Source organism: Macaca nemestrina, chromosome 1 (assembly GCF_043159975.1).
Source record: "Macaca nemestrina isolate mMacNem1 chromosome 1, mMacNem.hap1, whole genome shotgun sequence".
In the NCBI taxonomy this organism is placed as follows: Eukaryota; Metazoa; Chordata; class Mammalia; order Primates; family Cercopithecidae; genus Macaca; species Macaca nemestrina.
In genome coordinates this window covers 112,769,416-112,787,894 of record NC_092125.1, presented here as the reverse complement: position 1 = coordinate 112,787,894, position 18,479 = coordinate 112,769,416, and the positions used below count along the sequence as shown (strand labels likewise).

General features: G+C 40.2%; 1 protein-coding gene and 1 long non-coding RNA gene across 25 annotated transcripts in view; one reads left to right on the top strand and one right to left on the bottom strand.

Moving 5' to 3' along the window:
- The window catches only part of LOC105479022 (myomegalin), a 220,063-nt gene that overhangs the window by 121,428 nt on the left and 80,156 nt on the right, over positions 1 to 18,479 (top strand). For 22 of the 24 annotated variants that reach the window (XM_071069792.1, XM_071069790.1, XM_071069844.1 and 19 more), the window contains one exon: positions 2,505 to 2,622. In XM_071069792.1, the coding sequence (XP_070925893.1) occupies positions 2,505 to 2,622 (118 nt within the window). Of the gene's footprint in view, positions 1 to 2,504; positions 2,623 to 5,099; positions 5,469 to 5,536; positions 11,618 to 18,479 lie in introns of those variants that run through there. The other 2 variants (XM_071069891.1, XM_071069887.1) reach the window with 2 other exon arrangements.
- LOC139356354 (uncharacterized) lies at positions 4,497 to 18,221 on the bottom strand. Its single transcript, XR_011608111.1, has 2 exons — positions 12,454 to 18,221; positions 4,497 to 11,581 (listed from the first exon to the last, which is right to left on the bottom strand). It is a non-coding gene; the product is annotated as an uncharacterized lncRNA (long non-coding RNA).

The following is an 18,479-nucleotide window of genomic DNA, read 5'->3' as shown; positions in this document are numbered from 1 at the left end:
TTGTTCAGTCTCCTCCTTCTGAGCCTGGAAAGCCACCCAAGTCTTTGCTACTGTAAATAGTGTGCAGTGAACATTTGCATGTATATGTCTTCAGGGTAGAATGATTTATATTCCTCTGGGTATACCCAGGGATTGCTGGGTCGAATGGTAGTTCTGCTTTTTGTTCTTTGAGGAATACTGCTTTCTACAATGGTTGAACTAATTTAACACTCCCACCAACAGTGTATAAGTGTTTCCTTTTCTCTACACCTCACTAACATCTGTTATTTTTTGACTTTTTTTTTTTTTTTTTTTGAGACGGAGTCTCGCTCTGTCGCTCAGGCTGGAGTGCAGTGACCAGATCTCAGCTCACTGCAAGCTCCGCGTCCCGGGTTTACGCCGTTCTCCTGCCTCAGCCTCCCGAGTAGCTGGGACTACAGGCGCCTGCCACCTCGCCCGGCTAGTTTTTTGTATTTTTTAGTAGAGACGGGGTTTCACCGTGTTAGCCAGGATGGTCTCGATCTCCTGACCTCGTGATCCGCCCGTCTTGGCCTCCCAAAGTGCTGGGATTACAGGCTTGAGCCACCGCGCCCGGCCTATTTTTTGACTTTTTAACCATAGTCATTCTGACTGGTGTGAGACGGTATCACATGGTGGTTTTGATTGCATTTCTTTAGTGATCAGTGTTATTGAGGTTTTTATCGTATGCTTGTTGGCTGCAGGTATGTCTTTTGAAGTGTCTGTTTATGTCCTTTGCCAATTTTTTAATGGGGTTGTTTTTCTCTTGTATATTTGTTTACATTTCTTATAGATGCTGGATATTGGACCTTTGTCCATGGCATAGTTTTCAAATATTTTCTCCCATTCTGTAGGTTTTCTGTTTACTCTGAAACCACTCAATCTTTAAAATCTCTTCTCCTGGGCATCACTATACTCCTTCAAGTCAAATGAATCATTTCTTTATTTTTCTTCCTATAGCTCTATGGCAGCACTCAATGTACTATATGGTGCCTCCATTCTGGTAGCATTTATTATATTCTATTACTATTATTTGCTTATGTACAGTCACGCATCACAAACTACAGGGATATGTTCTGAGAAATGTATCTTTAGGCAATTTCATTCTTCATTGTGTGGCCATCACAGAGCATACTTACACAAACCTTGATGGGATAGGCTACTGCACACCTAGGCTATATGGTATAGCCTATGGCTTCTGGGCTACAGACCCGTACAGCATATTACTGTACTGAATACCATCGGCAATTGTAACACAATGGTAACCATTTGTGCATCTAAACATGGAAAAGATACAGTAAAAATACTGTATAAAACATAACAAATAGTACACCTGTTTAGGGCACTGACCATAAATGGAACTTGCAGGACTGGAACATGCTCTGGGTGAGTGAGTGAGTAGTGAAGTGAATGAACATGAAGGCCTGAAACACGTTTTATAGTCATACAAAAATATTTTCCTTATATCCTTACTCTAGAAAAGGTTTATTCTGTTTTTAAATTTTTAATTTTTTTTTTTTTTTACTTTTTAAACTTTTTTGTTAAAAACGAAGACACAAACATACACATAAGCCTAGGTCTACACAGTGTCAAGATCATCACCACTGTCTTCCACCTTTACATCTTGTCTCCTGGAAGATCTTCAGGGACAGTAACACACATGGAGCTGTCATCTCCTATGATAACAACACCTTCTTCTGGAACAGCTCCTGAAGGACCTGACTGAGGCTACTTTACAGTTATGTTGTTTAATGAGTAGAAAGAGTACACTCTAAAACAACAGTAAAAGTATAGTATAGTAAATACATAAACCAGTAACATTTATTATCAAGTATTACGTACTATACTTATGTTATGTTTTTACACAACTGCCAGTGCAGTAGGTTTGCTTACACCAACACCACCACAAACAAGTGGGAAATACATTGCACTATGATGTTACTGCAGCTAGGACTTTACTAGGTGATAGGATATATGCAGTATGATGACATAATGTTGACAGAAACAGGATATGGCACATGACTGTAGCTGTGTGTCTTCTCACTCTCCAAATCACTAGCAAACATGTGCCGGTGGAATTTAAATTTTTGCAAAACAGAGATTGTTTCTTTTCCAACTTCATATTTCCAGTACTTGGTAGAGTGCATTGAGTACACAAAATAGTTATCCAAAAACCGTTTCTTGAATGGAACAGCCACTACCACCACCACCAAAAAATTCTAGGCCCTTATTCCAAGAGTTAAATACCTACGGTCTAAAGATCTATGAATAAACTTCAGGAAGTCCATGAACCTGGTGAAAATGTAAGCAAAAAGTTGTTTGTGTATGTATTTGGGGGCTGGGCAGAAAATACATGGTTTTCTAAAGAAATGTATCAAAATGTTCAATGATCCAAAAGGGTAAAAACCTGCTGTACTAGACCATGCTATCTTTGGAATGAGGTGAAAAAATACGGTAATAATAGTATCATGATCATAATTATTGTCCTTACTTCTCCTTTGCTTCAGGAGAATCGAAGAACTGAATCAGAGCCTGGCTGCCCAGGAGAGGCTTGTAGAACAGCTATCTCGGGAGAAACAACAACTGCTACATCTGTTGGAGGAGCCAACTAGCATGGAAGTGCAGGTAAGGCTTGGTCAGTACATCCAGAGGCACTCGCTTCATGCTTTCATAAGCCCTACTTTTTAATATCTACGTGTATTTGTTATCTATTGCTTTGTAATAGATTACTGCAAACTTAGCAGTTTAAAACACCTTATTTTTGTTATCTCACAGTTTCTGTGAGTCAAGAGTCCAGATATGGCTTAGCTGGGATCTCTGTTTGGAGTCTCATAAGTGTGAAATCAAGGTGTAGACAGGGCTCTTTTCTCATCTGGAGGCACACCTAGGGAAGGATCGACTTCTAAGCTCCTTTAGGCTGTTGGAAGGATTTACTGCTGTGTGGCTGTAGAAGTTATGGCAGCTTCCTTCTTCATAGCCAGCAGCAGAAAGAGTCTGTTACTTTTCTCACTTCTAGACCCTCTTTTAAGGGACTCATTAGGTCAGGCCCACCAGCATAGTCTCCCTTTTGTTAACTTAAAATCAACTGATTAGAAACCTTAATTACATCTATATGACCTCTTTACTTTTTCCATATAACATAGCATAACTATGCAGTGACATTCCATCACCTTTGCCATAGTGGTTAGAAGTTACAGGTTTTGCCCATCTTCAAGGGGTGAGGATTACACAAAGATGTGATGGCCAGTGGGTGAGAATTATAGGGACTACCTTAGAATTTGCCAGCCGCATCAAGTGATTTATAATTATATAGAACATACAATGTTTTAGGTTATTTAGGTTTTGAGGGTTAAGTTGTAAAATACTGTGCTGAAGTGTACAAACTATGGGTTCAAATAAACAGTTACTAATCATCTATGAGCTAGGCATATTCTCTGTTTGTATATATTAGAGTGTGAACCTTGCAGATCCTTGAAAATGTGCTGGGTACTAGATGAAATGGTGATTACTATTTCTGTACAATTTTATCAGACAAAGATAGAAATTTGCCTCCAAATTTTTTTTTTGTTTTTTTTGAGACGGAGTCTCACTCTGTTGCCCAGGCTGGAGTGCAGTGGCATGATCTCAGCTCACTGCAACCTCTGCCTCCCAGGTTCAAGAGATTCTTCTGCCTCAGCCTCCTGAGTAGCTGGGATTACAGGCGCATGCTACCACACCCAGCTAATATTTGTATTTTTAGTAGAGATGGGGTTTCACCATGCTGGCCAGGCTGGTCTTGCACTCCTGACCCCAGGTGATCTGCCCGCCTCGGCCTCCCAAAGTGCTGGTATTACAGGCGTGAGCCACCGCACCTGGCCATAATGTGGTTTTAATATTGAAAAAAAGAACTCACTGTGGTAAAAATAATTGCATTGATTTTCTGGGAAGTTACCTCAAAGGGAACTCCTCTCCTCCATTCAACTTTTAATTTATTAAAACGATATTTTCTAAAAGAACTTTAGAATATACCTGCACCCAAACAACGTAAGCAATTACCTGGTATCCTTATATTCTTGCACTGGTCTTAGACTACTGATAAGACAAAATGTGGGTGGTTTACTTTATTGGTTCACATATGGAAAGGTTGGGGTCAAGATAAAAGAGCAATGATAGGAATTAGTTTAAACCATTGCTTCCCAACCTTTCCATTTCATGGCACATATAGCAAATGGTAATATTTGTCAGGTATGGAGGTAAACGGATGAAGCTTCTTACTTGGAGGTGGCCAATTTGGGTGCTTAGGCCGCTATGAGGGCAGAAAAAAAATCACTATCTTGGCCACAATTACAAACTTCTTAGACTGCAGCTTCATTTTGGTTGGAAAGCTCTGGTTAACAAACTCAAGAAATGATGTGTGTGCACATAATTTTACAAGTATGAATACAAATTGAAGTTCATAGGCTTTTTGCAAGATACATGTTGAAATATATGGAAATTTTCTTAAGGGACTCTTGAAAATATTTCTTCTTTTTTTTTGAGACAGAGTCTCGCTCTGTTGCCCAGGTTGGAGTGCAGTGGTGCGATCTCGGTTCACTGCAAACTCTGCCTCCCAGGTTCATGCCATTCTCCTGCCTTAGCCTCCCAAGTAGCTGGGACTACAGGCACCCACCACCACACCCGGCTGATTTTTTGTTATTTTTAGTAGAGACGGGGTTTCACTGTGTTAGCCAGGTTGGTCTCGATCTCCTGACCTTGCGATCCGTCCATCTTGGCCTCCCAAAGTGCTGGGATTACAGGCATGAGCCACCATGCCTGGCCGAAAATATTTCATAATACATTTAATTTAAAAAAGCTTAACTGAGAATAAGAATTGAATTTCCATCCTGATTATTTGTTAGCTGTATGACTATGAATATGTCATTTCTCAGCTTCCATATACATAAAATGGGAAGATTACCTCAACTAATCTCTATAGTTTCCTATAATGCTAACATTCTATTTTTATCTTATTTCAGAATTTTATTTCATTCTATTTTAGTTCAGAATTTACACAAGTATTATTTCTTTCAAAATGTTCACCTTCTGAAATGAAATCACTTTTATTGCTCCTTTTTTATTTACAGGCACATAAATACTAAAATATTTTGTACATATACGTATTTTCATCATCTTTGGTAAGCACTGAAATCAATATATTTAGTTCAGTATTTTCCATGCTAATTAAGGAATTGGTTTGGTACCAGTTTTCAGAAGACTTAAAGAACCAAAAGGTTATAATTTCAAAGAGACTAAATAATTTATATTCTATTCTAAAAGGATGCTTAGAACAAGAATAAGTACAGCATCCAGGGGATAATATTGCATGACCATTGGGCAGAAGAAATGCATCAAATCACATAAACTGTACTAAATTGATATGCTTTTTTAACATTGCCTAATAAAAATTTATTGTTATTGTTATTACCCAATACATTGTACATTTAGAAACCTGATACATTGTGCTGTTTGTTCTATAAGACAGTGTTTCCTACCCTTTTTCATAGAAAATTCATTTTCATAGGAAATGTGTACATCTATGGTATTCTGAAATAAGTGACCATGGCTGCTCACGGTTTGAGGCAATTGCTCATGGCCCCCTCAGGACCCATGCGCCACCCTGAGAGGTGAGGGGATCAGCATCTTTGCACAATGGTGGACCATGCTGAGGTACACTGTGCTGGAATACCCAGGTTGGAAACTTCTGCCACAGGAGGCCTCTGATAGTTGGTCCTCTCGAGTGTGGAGAATAGAAAGTCTCCCATAGCATATTTCCTTGTTTCTCCCTTTGGGTCTACGTCTTACGGGGAAAAAAAAAAAAATTGGGCCCAAGGACTGGTAGTGTCTTCCCTCAATTTACATAGTAGTTTAATTCATGGAAAAATTTAGTGTAAATTAGCATCGTGCTCCTATATACAGAAGAATTAAGTTCTAGGTTCAGATGATTGTAAACAGTTTTATCATCAACCAATGGAACACTCAAATTCCAAAAGTCATTTGGAATTTGGGACAATACTTTGTCCTGTAACATCCCTTGCCTCACTTATCATTGTGACAACATCAAAAACAAGAAACACCCCCATAAATTTTCAAATGCTCTCTAGAAGATGAGACAGTTGCTCCGTGAGTACCACTACTTTAGGGAGTCCTAGCCTTCCAAAGGTTATAGTCCGATGAAAGGTTGGTATGTAAACAATGAACTAAAATACAGTGTGATAAATGAGGAGACGGAAATACACGCATGCTGCTAAAGGAACCCACAGCTGAAAGGGATTAACTCCAAGGAGGAACTCACCTGGAGGTCACCCTTCTGTTGAGCCTTAAAAACTGGATACACCAGGTAGAAAATAGGAAATGGAGCAATATACACAGTGATGTGGAACACAACTAAGGAAATGGAATTGGGAGTAATCGATGTTACCAAAAATAAGTATTGGAGAATTATAAAATACATAGCTGGAAAGTACCATAAATGTTGAGCTAAGGGCTTCATGTTGTAGGCACCAGAAAAAAAAAAGCAAGGGGAATAAAAGCATATGATTTGCATTTAGAAAGGCAATCCTAGTTGTCGTGGAGACTGAGGATTGTTTGAAGAGCAGATAATTGATGTCACCTGTTGAGAGAGCAAATCATAATCTGACACAGCTATGAACTGCTTTGTCAAGTCTGTTCTTTGAATTGGTTGGGGGAAAGAATATTATAAAACCAATTACAAAGCACTTTGTCTCTCCCCTCTGCACAGGTAATGTATGATGAACCTTGGTATTTGTGACTCTTGGAGTCTATGTTGTGGGTGTTATCCTTGTCTGCTAACAGTATACTTCTGCTGTAACAGTTAGAGTTCCACTGTATTCTACTCAAACCTTGTCTGCCATGCCAACTGTCACCACAGAAGAAAGACCCTTACAATGTGGAAGGCAAAAGTTCGATTTCTAAGCTCTGGGCCTATTCTTCAGAGGCTAAAGAATCTCCTCAACTCCAGTGAAGCCATCCCTGGAATCCCTCACTGATTCAGCTGGAGGATGGAGGAGCTTGAGTTCTAAAGACTTATTCATGTCCTTTAATTCCACCTACACTTCACAATTGAGAATACCACAAACAGCTGGGCCCTAGAAGAAAGAAGAGCTCACAGATCTTGCACTTCTAGGTCTGAATTGTCCAGGTGAAGAACACTCATTGACCCCACATCCCATAGATAACTATTTCTCACGTGATCCCAGTATGAAAGTCTGGAGTATAATGAGTATAATATACTCATTATAATATCTGAGTACAGGAAGTTCATTCAGAGTCTTCATTCCCTCAAATAAGACAGACACTTTTGATAAAGATTATTTAATTGATCTTACAGTCTTTTTAGCTGTTTTCCTTTTCCATTCTACCAAAACATTCTACAACATTCACTTTAGTGGGAATGCACTTGTACAATATTTATGAACATCTATAATTCTCACAAAACAAAAAAAGTACCACTAACTAGACATGCCATTGATTGACATCATTCCATATTTCCTTCCAATCCTTCTTGATGTCCATTCAGATCAATAGTATGTGTGATCAGAGTGTTGAGGAGCTTTTTGATGTGAGGCTGTGACATCTTGTCCACATCTTTTTCACTAGGGAGTCAGAAAATCTAATAAAGTTTACAAAGCATTTTTCTCTTCCTCAGTAAAGGTATCTACAAAATTGCAGAGAAAAGCTAGCAATTGTTTCAGTTATTGATATTATTTCCTTCTACAGAATGTTAGAAGCTTCATCTCAATGAAGGTTTTAAATGAAACCAGACCTGGAGGGTGTGAAGGCAGAAAAAATGATGCCCTTGCAAAGGGAGGTCTGGAGGAATTCTTGTTTTGTTTGTTGCCTTTTTTCTCTCTCGCTGCATTTCTCCTTCAGTATAAGATAAGCAAAATTTATTAACATGTAATCTCACTGTGGTTGGCTTCTAAAATGAAACAGGATAACACAATTAGGGAGAGGCCCACATTAAGTAAGTGAGACCTTCCCACTCACACAAATTAGCACAGTCAAGCTGTTGCATTTATGCCTTGTTTGGAACTTAATGTAAATAGTACTGCATGCAGTGAGGCATATTTCCTAAAATAGCAAACATTCCTGTGTTACCATGGAGAGATCTGCTTGGAGGTTAAGGCAAGAATGTGCTCTAAATGCTCAAGGCAGAGACTGAAAACCTTGCAGGGATTAGTAGCTCAGGCAGCTCTGGACAACTTCATATAAGGAGATTTTTTTAGAGTAGCTTTTCAGTATCGCCTTCTTTCGCTGATGAATGTTGAAGCTGGAGACTCATTTACAAATCTCCGTTCAACATTATTGTCTCCCAGACAACCTTCATTAATAATGTGTCTCCGAAGCAGGCCTTATCAGCTAAAACAATCATTACTCTAATCCTTTTGAGCAGCAAAGGAAGTGGAAAAATAGGCAGCTGCTCTACAACTTAATGAAAAATATTTATCGAGCACTTGTAATGCACGACGTACTGTTAGGTGAAGGAAGAACACAAAAATGTTTAGGATTTAGTCTCTGCCTTCTAGAGATTACAATAGGAGAAAGTCACTGATGAAAAAAAATACAAGGCAGTACAGAAAGGAAAAATCATCATGGACGGGGTTCAGAAGCAAAGATTTTGGTCTCTGAGGAATGAGTAGGATTTTACTAAGTAGAGATGAAAATGAAAGGCATTGCTTTATTCATTCATTCAATGATTATTTATTGAGATCTAGAAAGATACTGTTCCAAATACTTCAGAAGCTGTCTTAGTCCACTCAGGCTGCTATAACAAAATACCACAGACCGAGTGGCTTATAAACAATAGAAATTCATTTCTCACAGTTCTGGAGGCTGGGAAGTCCAAGATCAGGGCACTGGCATTTTCAGTGTCTGGTGAGGGCCCACTTTCTGGTTTATGGATTTCCTGTTGTGTCTTCACATGGTGGAAGGGACTAGCTAACTCTCTGAGGTCTCTTTTTTATAAGGACACTAATTTCTCCCAAAGCCCCCACCTCCTAATACCATTATGCTGGGGGTTAAGATTTCAACATATGAATTTGGAGGGGAATACAAACATTCAAACCATAGCAGATACCAAGATGAGAAAGCTGTGGTTCCTTTTCTTAAGTAGCTTACCAGTTAATGGGGAGAAGGCAGGATGGAGGAATGACATACAAATTACTGTGTGTACAAAAAGTATTTTGGAAGATGGAAGAAGACAAAGATGTCTTTTGGTGGTACTTAGAAAGGCAGCTTGAAGGAAATACTTGACGGGTGGATAGGATTGTGACAGGTGGAGGTGGTAGTGATAGAATATTCCAAGTGTATGAAGTATAGAGGTAGGGAAGTTCAGGGTAGAGAAATAGTAGCAGGAATAGAATATAGGGGGACAGAAAAATGGAGTGGAGCCAGATTCAGAGAACTTTAAGAGGCAGGTAAAGAAGTTTATGATTAATGGGCAAGTCATTGGGTCTCCAGGTTTCTTTGAAGGAGAGTGATATCTGAGCTCTGCTTTAGAAAGATTAATCTGAAAGGAGGATAGAGTAGAGGGCAAAGAAGTTGAGGGGACTCATTATTTTGGAACTCTATTACTTAAGATATGAAGTCATTAGGGCCAGGCATAGTGGCTCACACCTGTAATCCCAGCACTTTGGGAGGTCGAGGTGGGTGGATCATGAGGTCAAGAGTTTGAGACCAGCCTGGCCAACATGGTGAAACCCTGCCTCTACTAAGAATACAAAAATTAGCCAGGTGTGGTGATGCGTGCCTGTAATCCCAGCTACTCGGGAGGCTGAGGCAGGAGAATTGCTTGAACCTGGGAGGTGGAGGTTGTAGTGAGCCAAGATAGTGCCACTGCACTCCAGCCTGGGTAACAGAGCAAGACTCCATCTCGAAACAAAACAACAACAAAAAAGATACGAAGTCATTAGAGGGTAAGGAAGGATGAAAATTTTGTGCTAAGGCAAAAAACCAAAATAAAATCTTAGTATATAATAGTTCATTTTCTCATTCATACATTCTAGTCAATGACTATTGAGTGCTTTCCATGACTAGGCAATGGTGCTGTTAGGTACTAGAGAATTACCTTCTAATGAAGGAGACAGATAAATAACCAAAAATCAAACAAATACATAACTTCAAATTGTGATAAGTACATTGAAGAAAGCAAAGAGCAGGGATTGGTAGACTTTTTCTGTATAGGGCCAGATAGTAAATAAGCTGTGCAGGCTGTAAAGTTTCTGCCATCGTTGCATAAAAACAGCCATACACAACACATATGAATGAACATGGCTGTGTTCCAACAAAACTCTATTTGCAAAAACAGGTGGGAGCTGGATTTGGTCCACAGTCCATAGTTTTCTGACTCCTCATATAAAGTACTAGCAGGAAAGGGAGGCACTTTAAACAAGGGGAAGACAACAATCAGGAGATCAGTCTTTCCTACGGTAATTTTGAGATGTCTATGACACATCCACATGTAGATATCAAATAGGTAACCCGGTATTTGAGAGTGGCACTCAGAGGAGAATTCTACAATAAAAATATAAATTGGAAGCCACCAGTATAAAGATGGGAAAGGATGAGATGACACCAGAAGAGAACAGAGAGGTGAAAAGGGTCTAGGACTGAGCACCAATGAACAAAAGGTACACAGTGTATGACTCTTAGTTCATAAATCTAAGGCAGTCATCAATTTAAAGTCCCTGTCTGAGTCAGGATGGTGAGAAATCCAATTTCATGCGTTTGGTATTTCCTCCTATCCCTGCTTCCTCAGCTAGTTAAAGGTCCGTAGGTTTCACCAGGTGCCAAAGCACCAACGAGACTACTCTGATCATCGATCTCCCACTAAAGCATCCCTGCCTCAGTAAGCAGGGTTTTGCCAACCCTAGAAGCTTGTTATATTGAACCTTTTATGGAGCCAGAATCCCCTGCTGAAAAGTGCAGCCTTTCCAAGTCACCCCATTACTTCCCTCTCTGAGGTCCTGCTGCTTCTCCAGGGCACTGATATGGAATGGAGGTGGGTACTTGTTACTCTTTGACCTCCAGTCTCTTTCCATCTGGGTGAAATGTCACTCTCTCCTCTTCGTTGACTTCAAAAACTTTTCTCTCTCCTCTCTTCACCAATGGGACATCTGGCTCAATCTTCTCAATGGGCTTAAAATTTCATAAAAGTCTAGAAATGCACTTGGCTTCAAACATCCTCTGCTCTTTGCTCTGCAAAAATTCCAGAGTCAAGGAAATGCTAAGGGCTTGATCATCAGATTAGAAAAGAGGGAAGGAGAGGGCCAGGCGCGGTGGCTCACGCCTGTAATCCCAGCACTTTGGGAGGCTGAGGTGGGCAGATCATCTGAGGTCTGGAGTTCAAGACCAGCCTGACCAACATGGAGAAACCCTGTCTCTACTAAAAATACAAAATTAACTGGGTGTGGTGGTGCATGCCTGTAATCCCAGCTACTCAGGAAGGCTGAGGCAGAAGAATCGCTTAAACCCGGTAGGTGGAGGTTGCGGTGAGTCGAGATCGCGCCATTGTACTCCAGCCTGGGCAACAAGAGTGAAACTCCGTCTCACAAAAAAAAAAAAAAAAAGAAAAGAAAAGAGGGAGACAGAGATACATTACACAGGTAAAAAAACAAATTTATATCCAAACATTTACCCTCTCACCATCTGCCTAGGGAAGAAGTACGAGATGAAGCTGGAAGGGAAGTGGGTTAGGATCTTTTTGTAGAGATAACGAAATGTCAACCTACAGGTAGTGCACAATGATGGATCTTTACTGTGAATGTTCTGCAAATAACGTGCACGATAATTATAGTGGTAAGCTTCTAAGGCTGTGTGATACAATTCAGGTATCAGGTTTCAAGAACCTGAAATGGAAAGTGCAGTGAAAATGTGAAGCAAGATACACATGCTAGAGATGTTCAGAAAAAGGACAGAAAAGAAGTTAGCTTTTGGCTTGACAGGGAAGGATTCTGGGAAGTAAATGTCTACTCTGATGTTTTCAAATCCACTTGGTTTACAAGTCTACCCATTGCACCCAGTCATATTAGGAAATGTTATGCCTCACCTTATCTGTCCTGTTAATTTCTCTCTAGATTTTGACAATGTTAACCATCCCTATCATTCTTGAAACTTCCCCCTCCCACCTGTGCTTTGACTGTACAACTGCTCCACTTAGTATTCCACTTAGTTGTCTGTCACCTCAGCATGTCCCAAATAAGTGTTATTTGTTTGCAAACAGATGCTCCAACTCCTACATTTGTTTATTTATGCTACTTTCTACCAGTCTTCCAGACTCCAAACCATTATCTCCATCTTAAACCCTTTCTTTTCTTTTGTCCTCTCTGCATATACACCATCAAGTCCTGCTGTTCATTTCTTCAAGGTGATTCTCATATTTACCACTTTCTTTCCATTTCTATGCCAGACCTTTATTACCTCACACATGAATAACTGTAGGGTCTTTTTAGCAGATCTTCCTGTAGCCATCCCAAAGTTCTCCTTGAAAGTGTAATCCATCCTGTTGCCTGGGTAATCTTCCTAAAAAAAGGTTTTCATCATGTCATTCTCTGCTTAAGTCCATAACATTAAGTCCAAGTTCTTTTGCCTTTGTCAAAACATTAACCAAATTCTAGTTGCCGAGGCACTCCATAGCATAGTGTCTGGCTTACAGTTGGCTCTTGATACATGTTCTTTGAATGAACAACTATAGAGGATTAGATGTATGTGTGGATGAACCTGGTCATTCAAAAATCCCCAACATCTCCCTTTACCTACAGGCTAGCACTGCATTTAACCCAAGTTCCGTGGCTTTTAATGAAGCTATTTTATTTTGCTGGAGTCCCTTCCTTGGCCTCCTTCATCCTAACACCCATCTCAAGTGCCACTCTTGTCCCTTCAACTATACCAGCCCATACTAACCTCAACTTTTTCTGTACTCACACTAAATTGAACTCAGTACCGTTTAGTTTACCAGTCAATTGTTCTAACTGTAGCGTGCACCTTTTCTCCCTTTTAACTAAACTGAAAGCTCACTGAAAAGAGAAAAAAAGGTATGTTTGCATTCTTGCTCATTGATTAACAAATACTTTAAAATTTACTTAACAACCTATGGGTATTTAATAACCTGAAAGACTCTAATGTTTACTATTAGATGGATTTTGCTGAGAAGCATACTACTGTAATCTGCAGATGAACTGGAAATCTCCTGGCTTTAAAACAAGCATTTCAAAATGCTGTGTTGTTAATTAATGGAAAGCATGATTGTTTCTGACTTCTTAAAGGTTTCAAAGAGCACAGGGAAATCACACACCTGCCTGTGTGTTACCACAAAGCCTAACTGGCTTTACTTTGACATTCTTGCATTTTCTCATCTGCCTTAGTTTCTCTACCAGAATCATGTTTTTCTTTTGGTGCACAGTTTTTTAGTAATTAGAATAGTTATTTCCAATGTCATAAATAGGGCAGTGAAACCTAATACAACTGGTTTGGGACATGGGGATTTTCCACCTCTCCAATTCTTTTGGAAACTCCCTCTCAGCCCAGAAGTAGGTCTTAGAACACTACCACCCAGTTGCCACACAGGGGGTACAAAAGTGACTATGGTGACTGCAACATTTAGAGGTCAAAACAGAGATAGTGCGAAAGACCCCACACCACAGTAATATTTATAAATCTTGTTCCAAATGCGGATACAGTTCTCTAAATTCAACATAGATTTTGTAAGTAGTTCTTCATTGATGTGCTTTTCTATCTGCAGAAGTTCTGATCTTTTGTCTCATACAGCTTAGGATAGTTCTCCTTCAGTGGTTTTCCAAGTATGGTTCCCAGATAGCAGCATCAACATGATCTGGGAACTTGTCAGGAATGCAAATTCTTGAGCCCCACCGCAGACCTTATTGTGTCAGGAACTCAAGGGGGTAGGTCCCAATAATTTATGTTAACAAGCCCTCCAGGTGATTCTGATGCATGCTTAAGTTTGAAAACTGCCGTTTAAATTCAACATATTTCATTGTAGATTAGGAAATTAAAAGCCAGATATAAGTGACTTAACCTAGGCCATAAAGCAAAGAAGTGCTTATAAATGTATTTATCCATCAATGTTCAGGGTGAACTGTTGATATATAAAATTAATAATTTGTTTAATCACAATATGAAGCTTATTCTCAAATTTTTTATGTGCCTTCACTAAGTTTTAGAAGTAATAATTTTATACTAAATCATTACAGAAGCCCTAAGTCTCACCTTAACAACATGCCTTGCTTCAATCATAAGTGTTTGGTGCACACATGCATATAAAATATTATCCTAAGGTGGGGCGCAGTGGAACCCGGGAGGCAGAGGCAGAGGTTGCAGTAAGCCGAGATTGCGCCACTGCACTCCAGCCTGGATGACAGAGTGAGGCTCCGTCTCAAAAAAAAAAAAAAAAAAAAAAAAGCTCATATGGATAGGCTTAAGTTTTTAATTTGCAATTGGGTCTTTTACAGAGTTTCTTCTGGGCTATATTTTATAGTATTTTCCTAATTTTCAAAACTGTTCTTAAAGTAGGGTGACTTTCCACCAAAGAAATCCCTCAAATTAAAATTTTTGGGGCAATACATAGTTTTAACTTATTTACTCCTTTTAATCTTTTTAATTGAAATATACTAATATGTATACAATCTACAGATCTAAGTGCCCCATTCAATGAGCTTCAACAACTCTACCCACCTATGTTACCTTCATCCAAAACTAGATACAGAACAGCTTCATCACCTCAGAAGATTTCTTTGTGCCCCTTTTCAATCACTTCTCACCCTGTCTCTCACCGTTCAACCACTTCCTGACTTATATCACTATAGATCTGTTTTTTCTATAGTCTGTTGCTTAGACTTCAGATGAGATCAGATACATTCAGGGTAGTACGGCCGTAGACCTGTTGTCAGACTTCAAATAAATGGAATCACACAGGATGTACTCATTTGCATATGGCTTGTTTCACTTAAGATGTTTTTGAGGTGTATCCATGTTGCATGTATCTGAGTTCATTCTTTTTCATTGCTGGCTAGTACTGTATTGTATTGTATGAATACACTAAAATGTGTTTCATCTACCTTTTTTCTTAGTAACAATTATATTTTTTTCTTGTCACAAAAGCAGTTAAGTACTTACTGTAAGTTATGTAAAATATGTAATAATGTAAAAAATTATAGAAAATAAGGAAAAAAGAAAATAAATATCCATAATTCCACTCTCTAGACATAACCATTACTAATAACTTGTGGATCCCCTTTGAACTTTTGTTATTATATAAGTTATCTTCTTACATTATATATCATATTTAGTATAAAAATTCTTATTTTAGGTTCAAGTTTTACCACTTAGACCCTATATTAGTGTGTTAAATTGGCAGCCCTTATTTTAACTATAAAATATTTTCTAAATTAAGTAAAATCTAAAATACCTGAATAAACATTCATTGTCCAAAATTCAAATGATACACAGCATATAGAATAAAAAGTAAATGTCCTTGCATAGCCCCACCACAGGTAACCAGTTCAACTGCAAACTCTTGACCACAAGATAATAATGATAAGGACCAAGAAGTGCAAAATTTATTATCACATAATTTTCCTAAGTTTTATTTTTAAATTTTTATTTTCTATATACCAGTGATCTTTTCGTTGGGAACACCTTATTTCATAATACCAAATGCTCATATAGGGACTAATTCTAGTACAACAGCTTATATCGACTTTGAGATACATTTTTGAACTATTTTCTCTGGAAGTGAACAGACTGCCATCTTCACATTTTCTGATTGCTGAGTGGTTTATTCCCATCTGTTTTTGGAAGTCTAGATATGTATAGTTTTCTCAGTATATTGATCTTTACTTATAGCAAACATATTCTTCAATGGCAAACTGCCTTTTCACCATTTGTATTGACCTGTATGACTACACCAAGCTATCTATATACTGTCATTAAAATTTGGAGACTCTCAGTTAGATGCAAAATCCTTTTGAAGAACAGAGAATAACCCAAAGTATAATTCAGGGTTTGCTCTTGAAGAGCACTTTGTTTCATTCACATTTTCCTAATAGGAAAATGTGGCTTGCATTGACAGTAAAAAACAAGATCTGGATTACACTTAAGACTGGGTACGGCAAGGTAGTGTCCTGGCAGGCTGTCTGTCTTTCCATCAGTCAGGGTAAGTCCAGAAACTCTTTGCCTTTCTATAGATCACCATAGATTCCAAAGCACGTTGCTTAATTTCTTCCAACTTTGAAGCTCACATACCTAGAGGCAGGCAAAATGCAGCTGTAGTTTTACTGGAAACCCTTTTATATTCTTGGTTTTTGAGTCAGAATACACACAGTAGATGAAATTACATATGCAAAATTCTACAGCCTATGATATTAGGCCATTCTTGCATTGCTATAAATACTTGAGACCAGGTAATGTATCAAGAAAAGAGGTTTAATTGGCTCACAGTTCTGCCGGCTTTATAGGAAGCATGGTGCTGGTATCTGCTTGGCTTCTGGGGAGGCTTGAGGAAGGTTACAATCATGGTAGAAGGTGAACCGGCGGCAAACAAGTCACGTGGCCAGAGCAGGAGCAAGATGGGGTGGTGGAGGCACCACACACTTTTAAATGACCAGATCTCAGAAAAACTCACTCACTATTGCAAGGGTAGCACAAACCCATAAGGGATCTGCCCCCCTGACCCAAACACCTCCCACCAGGCCCCACCTCCAACACTGGGGATTACAATTCAACATGAGATTTGGTGGGGCCATATATTCAAATCATATCGCCTACTAAGCCCAAAGCTCTAAGTACTGTCTTTCTCTCTTACAATAGAGCTACAAGATTTTGCTTTGGTGATTAAGAGAACAATACAATCTTATGTAGGCAGAGCCCCATAATGTTTTAAAGTGACTTAAAATATTCCAATTCATATTAAAATAATAATAGCCATTATTTAATGAGCTAAACATGATTAAAGCATTTCCTCAAAATTATCTCATTTGGTCTTCAATATGAAGTTTGGGGGGCTTATTATGAACTCTCATAGATGGCATTTGGATGTCTTCAGGTTTAGGAGGATGGGCTCTGTCCTGGGGACGAGGTTCAGAAAAACTTAGACGTTGCTGGCCTTAGCTTACAAGGTCAAGTTAGTAAAAAAAAAAAAAAAAATTTAACATGATTAGAACTGAGAAATGGCCTGCTCTAGGGCACTGCAAGTGATTGCTGCGGTTGTTCCTCTTGTTCCGTGTCTGAATGCCTCTCAAGTCAGGAAGAGAATTCTTTATTAAAAATGGCCGGAGGGCGCGGTGGCTTAAGCCTGTAATCCCAGCACTTGGGGAGGCCCAGGCGGGCGGATCAGGAGCTCAGAAGATCAAGACCATCCTAGCTAACACGGTGAAACCCCGTCTCTACTAAAAAAATATGAAAAATTAGCCGGGCGTGGTGGCGGGCGCCTGTAGTCCCAGCTGCTCGGGAGGCTGAGGCAGGAGAATGGCGTGAGCCCGGGAGGCGAAGGTTGCAGTGAGCCGAGATCGCGCCACTGCACTCAAAAAAAAAAAAAAATGGCCGGAGGTACCTGCATCCCACCTAGTCAGGGCTCTAGCTTCCCTCCTCTTTGTGTGCAATCCAAGTTTTAGACCCAAGGGTGGAGGACCTACCACTGTACAGTGCTGAGTAAGACAGGGTTCTCACCGAAGTCAGCGAAGTTCCCAGTCCTTTCTGGCGCGAGCTGCATTCCCAGACACTCCAGCTCTTGCCGAAAGGAGCTCCGTCTTTTGCGCTAGTGTTTGTCTACCCTCCCCTGCCCTAAAATAATGAATGCCCTCTACCTGAGGGAGAGACTTCAGTGGCGGTAATCTACTCGCGGCTGGCTGCATCCTTGAAAAAGCACATTTCCCTTCTACTATCTTTAAGATCTTGGTTAACCAGATTCACATTGTATTTGCAGGACGCTTTCTCAGGTGACTGCTCAGTGCTCTTTTTTACCGAGAGTAGGGCAAAGTCCCCCAAGGGTGCTAACCCTCCCCCACCCACATCAAGGAAGAAACAGTCCTCTACTCTTTTCTGGACATTCCGGTTCAGAGTCGAGGTAAGGGTTGCACGGCCCCGCCCCACCCGCCCCTCCGTTACCAAGCCTTCCCCCGCCCGCCTCGCAGTCTCAGGGCCTTAGAACCCAGGCGGGGCGAGGCCGGGAGAGGTGGGGCTGCTGGCTGGAGGCGGCGGCGGCGCGCAGCGGTACCTAGCGGCGCTGCCCGGCTGGCAGCCGGAGGACGTGGCACTGTCCGAGGATCCAGGGGGAGGGGATTCGGCCTTCTCCTCCCCGCGAGGAGGAGCCTCGGGACATCCTGCAGAGGCGGGAGGATCCTTGAGGGCACTGGTGCGCCTTTCAGGTGAGCTCTTAGCAGATAAAAGCGGCTGGCTGTGGTCCGCGCCAGTAGTGCTTTCTGCTCTGCACT